Source organism: Malus domestica, chromosome 06 (assembly GCF_042453785.1).
Source record: "Malus domestica chromosome 06, GDT2T_hap1".
Classification (NCBI taxonomy): Eukaryota; Viridiplantae; Streptophyta; class Magnoliopsida; order Rosales; family Rosaceae; genus Malus; species Malus domestica.
In genome coordinates, this window is record NC_091666.1 from 9,135,459 (window position 1) to 9,142,360 (window position 6,902).

The window sequence follows — 6,902 nt, forward strand, 5'->3', positions numbered from 1 at the left end:
AAATATCGGTAGTCCGAAAACACGGAAATATCGATGGAAATATCGGGATAATATCGATATCGATAAAAATTACATGGAAACCACGGAAATTGTAAGAAAAACTTGGAAATTTTTATTGAAACTTTGCAGGATGTTTATTTAGTCAATTATCTATTAGTTTATCACAAAAAATTGGAAGGAAATGCATTGCATGATGGATTTAACATTATCAAGTTGATTATATAGCGAGCTGACAAACATTGTGAGTGTAGAAAATATGTAGTAATTAATGAAAGAAGTCTAAACACACCATAATCATGTATATATAATGAATTAGTACAATATTTTACACTTTATACATTGCATTTTTGGTTCTTCTCTGACAGAATTTGGTCTTCACGTGGAGAAGAAGATAAAGTAAGCAGATTTTTTGGTTCTTCTCTGACAGAATATTTGGTTCTTCTGAGCAAAGTCACTTCCAATTCTTTCATACAAAACCGTGTGCCACACACACACATCCTCAAAGTTTTTTTCTTTTTCTCTCGGATAACACACACACACATAACCATACACACACACACACACACACACAAAACCATGGTTTTATACAAAACCATGTGCCAAAACTCTCTCGGATAATACACACACACATAACCATACACGTGAACACACACACACAAAACCATGGTTTTATACAAAACCATGTGTCAAACCGTGTGCCACAAACACACACACACACACACCCTCAATGTATTTTTTTCTTTCTCTCGGATAACACACACACACTTCTCCTTCATTCCACACACACACACACGCACACACCCTCCATCTACAGAGATCGGAGATCTCTCTTCTCCCAAACACACACACACACACAGAGATCGGAGATCTCTCTTCTCCATTCTCCGATCTCTCTTCTCCTTTCTCCGATCTCTCTTCTCCCAAACACCCACATACAAAGAGAGATCTCCGATCTCTCTTCTCCCAAACACACACACACACACAGATCTCTCGATCTCTCTTCTCCCTTCGCCGTTGATCGTGGCTCTGGCGAAGTCGGAGTTGGCTCAGTCGTCTCTGGCGGTGCGCCGCTGAGCAAGGATCACGTTCAGTCATCTGGTTCGTCTTCGTCTTCGTCAGGTGAGATTCCATTGAAACCCTAAACCCTAAACCGACTTCACATATGTTGAATCGTTTATGCATGCGTGAAATCTGAAGTTTATATGTGAAATTGATGTTAAAATTCGTGTTTTTGCAAGGTTTTTGGGACGAAATCGGCCCAGGAATAGGCACACCGTCTCCGGCGTTCTTCTCCGACGTCGCCTCGGAGTCCGATTGCACCAAACTCAAAAAAATTTCGCCGATATTTCCAAAATATCGCGATATTATCGATATTATCGATAATATCGCGATATTTGGCCGAAAACCATTCGGATACCACTTAGAATATCCATCACCCGAAAAACCGATAATATCGGCGATATTTCGCCGATATTATCAGCATTTTCTTCCATGGTTTCAAGTGATTTTTGTTTGTTTTTTACCTATACCAAATGTGACATATCAAATAATATGCAAGGACAGCAAACCAACAGCCAAGCCTAAAATTATAGTATAGACACATCCCATAAAAAATCCAAATAGCTGGATCATAAAAAATAAAACAAAATAAAAAGACATGGAAAGAAAGAGAGGGAATGCTTTTATAAAAGTACATAGCATTGACCAACATAAAATATAAATAATAAAATTAAAATTTTAAAATTTAACAGTTGTATGAATTAAACTTAACGATCAATACTTATCGGAACATTGACGGATACATATCATTAAATGGGGAATGAGAGAGCGTAATGTTCAATGCATTGTGTTAGTGTGCTCGTAATATGGGATGGTCGCCACATATTATATAAGTGCAAAATTTTTTTTTTTTAAGTATCCATTTCTTTGATCAATAACATATGATGAACCATCTCATGTTCTGGGCACACTGAAAATTCTTTTATGTTCAACATACATTTGACTCAATTTTTGTTAAAATCGAATTTGAATCACATCATTATTGCTAGTCCACTGTGAGACTTAGAGTTCATTTGGATGTCATTTTAAAATGATTGAAAACGTTTTTAGTGAAAATATTTTTGGGTTTCAAAAGTATTTCAAGTGTTTTATCAAAATTTACTTGCATCTTTACTAAAGAATGATTTTAAAAGTATTTTCACCAGAAACGTTTTTAGTCATTTTAAAAACATTCTCATCTGTTCAAAAAAAAAAAAAAAAAAAACATTCTCATCAAAATTCAGAATAAAAAAGTAATAATAAAAACAAAAGTAATTTCTTTCAGGAAAAAAAAAAAAAAAAAAAAAAAAAAACTTCCCAACTCATAAATTATTAATTCACAAATCACAATCATATTCTTCCGATTTCCCAATCTCTCACGATCTCTTCGCCTAACATCTGTTTTCGTTTTTGTTTCCAAATTAATTCCAACTCCACCAATCTTTTGCAATCGAATCGATCGAATCCGATGAGCACAGGCGAGCTCCTCAGCATCGAGCCTCTGGAGCTCAAGTTCCCCTGTCAGTATAACACGCTCTCTTTCTCTTTCGATCTGTTTTTCGTTTCCAGAAATTTGCATGTTGTGGTTTCGTTTCTGTTTTCAATTTGCGTTTTTTGTTTTTGTTTTCAAATTTCTCCAGTCGAGTTGAAGAAGCAGATCTCCTGTTCGCTCCAGCTCTCGAATAAGACCGATAGCTACGTCGCCTTCAAGGTCAGCCTCTTTTGTTTTTCCTTTTGTTTATCTGTATACATACACACACACACACACACATATATATATACATGTATATATGTATGGATATATTGTAATATACACTCTGTTTGGTTGTTGGGAAAATGTAGGAAAAAGGAGAGCACTAAGAATGTGATGATTATATAATTTGCTTTTCTTTTTGGAACCTGAAAAATTACTGTTTCCACTTGGTTGTACTTAAATTTGTGTTATTTTTTAAAAATATTTACGTGTTTTTGTAATCGTACAACATCAAATCTGTAATTCGAATGGGGTTTTGAATTTTATCTGTATTTTGATAATGCCAGGAGGCTGGTAGAATTTGAATTTAGTTTGTGAAGTTTCTAGTTTTGCTTTGGAGGTTGGATATTTATTTGATTATGTTCAGGTCAAAACTACGAACCCGAAGAAGTATTGTGTTCGTCCGAACACCGGAGTTGTCTTGCCTCGATCCACATGTCATGTTATAGGTGCATACTAATTATTATTTGTTTCTGTGACACATAGATTCATAATATACATTATCGGTTTCTTTAAATATTATTTGTTTGTTGCAATATAGTTACAATGCAAGCCCAAAAAGAGGCTCCTCCGGACATGCAATGTAAGGACAAGTTCCTCCTCCAGAGTGTAAAAACTAACGATGGTGCAACGACAAAGGATGTTACTCCTGAAGTGGTAGTTATATTACAGAATGTTGTTAGCAATTTAGCACTGATGTTTTGTGTACTTATGCCGAGTTTTATTCATTGTGGAATTGGCTCTGTGTAGTTCAATAAAGAGGCGGGACATGTGGTTGAGGAGTGCAAATTGAGGGTGGTATATGTTCCTCCACCTCAACCCGCTTCTCCGGTTCCAGAAGGTTCAGAAGAAGGGTCTTCACCAAGGGTTTCTGCTACAGAGAATAAAAATGTGAACAGTCCTGAGTTTTCCAATGTGAGTACTCGAGTTATGAGACTATCCGAAAGTTTTTTTGTCTTCAGTAAGCAAAAAGATATTGACCGGCATGCTGTTTGTTGATGATTACAGGCTGCAAAAGCATTTACTGAGCTTGAACCTCAGGAGAGATCTGCAGAGGTACAACATCATGTCTGAGTATATGTGTCCTATACCTTATCCAGTTTCTGAATTTTTCTTATTTGTTTTTCAGAAAGTCTGATATGATGTTGTTAGGCCAGATGTTTGTTACATTATCTGTTTATTTAACTTTTATTATTAATTATGACCAAGACTGTGTAAGAATTTACTACAAAAATTGAAAGTTGGTTTTAACTAGTAAGCATGTCAATAAACTTCAAGCGAACATTTAGTATCTTTGTTTTTTTTTTTTTTTTGGCTAATGGGTTTGATGTGGAGTCAAATACAATTTGTCTAGCCTGATAATTTTTGGTGATCCTCTCTTCTTCTTCGGTTCTGTGCTGTATTATACTAAAATTATATCTTAAGTGAAATCCTTTTACAGTGTGATTCATTTTATATTGTGAATGTTGGTCAAATGTTGGCTCTACACGGAATTTGAGTTCTTTTGTATGATATAACAGTGCATGTTGTACCAAGGTATTTTCTTTTTCTTTTATTAGGTTTTGCATTTGTATACTTTCAGAATTTTGGTATGGGATGTGCTCTTTAACGTTTTTTATGTTCTTAATGGCTTATAATAATCTATAGAGCCGAGTGCCTTAAGTGATGAATAAAAATAACAGGCTTTTGGTTTTTTGTCGTTTACCTTGAAAAATGCAGTTAAGTGTTCATGGTCTGTTTTTGGTAACTTCGTTTCTTACACATAAGTATATGTATAGTGTTACAAAGAAAACTACGGTTGACATGTTCTGGATTAGGATTAGCCCATCATTTGAGAAAGGACTTGAAATATCATGGTTTTTGTCCCTCATTCTGTCACCTTCCATGGCTTAGCCTTCCCTGAATTTGAGGCTTGTCCATAAATTGTGGATGTTTCCAGATTCCATGTTTTAGTTTATCCTGATTGTTCCTTGGATGACTAGTGTTTTCTTGCTCATTGACTGCCCTTGATATCTGGTTGCGGGATCTCAAAGCATCATAAACATATCAAAAATCTTAACTATTTTATGATTTGAATGGGGGTAAAAACTCTACCATTTCTTGCAAATGAAAGAGTATGTATATTTTTTTTTTCATTTAGACAGCTTCTTTTGTGTTTTACCTTCTTCCCAAAGTTACCAATATTGCAATCTGTCTACACAAGATATCTCCCTAAGTAGTAGTCTACCACATAACTAGTGGTGCTTGCAGTGCTGCTTCTTATATACGTTTACTTTTAAAATTGCAGGCAAGATCACTTATTTTGAAATTGACAGAGGAAAAGAATAAAGCAAATCAACGAAGTAACAGGCTTCGTCAAGAGCTGGTGAGGGCTTAGTATGCAACTTTAATGGAATTGTATTTGTTCTCTTCTTTACCCTTTTTCTTTACCTTCTCACCCTTGTGTATGCATATTTATCCTCGAAAACATATGCCATAGCGATTATATAGTTCCAATTTGCAATGGTCATAATTGGTCTATCATAAAGTGGGATGTAATTATGGTTTTACTTCGTTCATTCCTGTTGACTGTTCCCAGAAGCTTAAGCTGTTAGGATGTGATCCAGTAAGATATATATATTCGAACACTATCCCTCATATGTGTCTCTCTCCACCACTAAAGCCCCCAGTAGATGTTAAAGTATGTTGGTGACCCCTACTCCCAAAAGTTTTGTTGTATATTCTAACGATATCAATAGAAAATCTAGCAGCTCTATAAATTCACCGTGTCATCCTCACCTTTTCCCTTCCAAATTTATGCAGTACAGAAATTCTTCAATTTAGTTTTTGACAGTTTCTGATATGATTTCTGATATATGTTTTATTTGATAAAATGCGCACCAAGAGTAGATGAATTAGCCACTCACTAATGTGGGTACTAGGTCTTGAATCTTGATAAGAAGTCTGAGGGTAGATTGGTTTATTTTAGCTGAACTCGTTAATAAGGTTATTTCCGAAGCAATGTGAAGACAGTTGTTATTTCTTTGATTTTTACTCTTCTACCTTTATCATGTTCATGGTAAAGATGAAAAAGGCTTTGCACTGTTTCTTCCATGGATTTCATTGTATCGGATTGTTAACTCTCTTGCTTCCAAAATATTGTTGCGTTTTACTTACTAAGTTATTGTGTAGGAACTCTTGAAGCGTCAAGGGAGCAAAAGTCGTGGTGGCGTTTCAATCCTTTTCCTCATTATTATTGGCTTAATTGGATTACTTTTGGGTTATCTCATGAAGAAGTCGTAAGCACTCTGTTAATCTGCTGTCAAATTGTTCCCTTCTTAGTCATTGAAGAATGATGGTGAAAGGGAGAAATTAAGGAGGGGGAGGGTGGCTCATTTTTAGTTAGCGTTGCTAATGTTTCGAAACTTGTTTAGGTGGGTCTTGATCGATCTTAGGTGCTGGAACTCTAGATTAGCGTGTGGGACTGATCTTCGGAAAGCTTACATTCTTTTTGCAACTTAAAAGGGATTATTTCACTTTGTTTCTTTTGTGGTTCGACGTGAGAGATTTTGGTTAACTGTATCTTTGATGGTTAATAATTTAGGATGAGGTTCCTCTCCGGTTCCTCTCCGGTTCCTCTTTGTGAGGATTCTGGGATCGCTTTATGAACGGACATAAAGTGATCTCCGGGATCCTCACAAATAGGATCCGGATAGTATCCTATTCCAATAATTTATACATCTCACTGTGATGTAAAACACAAGTTTGGTTGTTTTATACTATTGGTGCTTGTTCAATTTTGTTAGTAGCCATCTATGTTAATTAATCTGGTAGACAATTGGATCTGTAAATAGAATTTAACCATTTCGGTTTTAGGGATGTTATTATCACGGTATAAATAGATGATAAGAACATCATTTTGCTTAAAAATAAGGAATGCGTTATTTTCTTCTCTAAGTTGTTACCAATTTCAAACAAGTACCATCTTTTTGGATACAATCTAATTATTATCGTAGAAACTAGAAAATGCAACCAAGAAGGAGCTCATGCATTCCACGTCGTACGTAAGTTCTAGAACAATAATCATCCAAAGGAAATGCTTTCATTGGGTGTTTTTCATCTTAATTTCATT

General features: G+C 35.4%; 1 protein-coding gene across 1 annotated transcript; it reads left to right on the top strand.

The window, feature by feature from the left end:
* Positions 1 to 501: 501 nt before the first annotated feature.
* Positions 502 to 6,567, top strand: LOC103437079 (vesicle-associated protein 1-2-like). The gene is made up of 10 exons (XM_070823447.1): positions 502 to 1,119; positions 1,239 to 2,558; positions 2,679 to 2,749; positions 3,159 to 3,240; positions 3,333 to 3,448; positions 3,542 to 3,706; positions 3,800 to 3,847; positions 5,079 to 5,156; positions 5,963 to 6,069; positions 6,205 to 6,567. The coding sequence occupies exons 2-10, from the start codon at positions 2,507 to 2,509 to the stop codon at positions 6,290 to 6,292; spliced, it is 807 nt and encodes a 268-aa protein (XP_070679548.1). The 5' UTR covers positions 502 to 1,119; positions 1,239 to 2,506; the 3' UTR covers positions 6,293 to 6,567.
* The last annotated feature ends 335 nt before the right edge of the window (positions 6,568 to 6,902 follow it).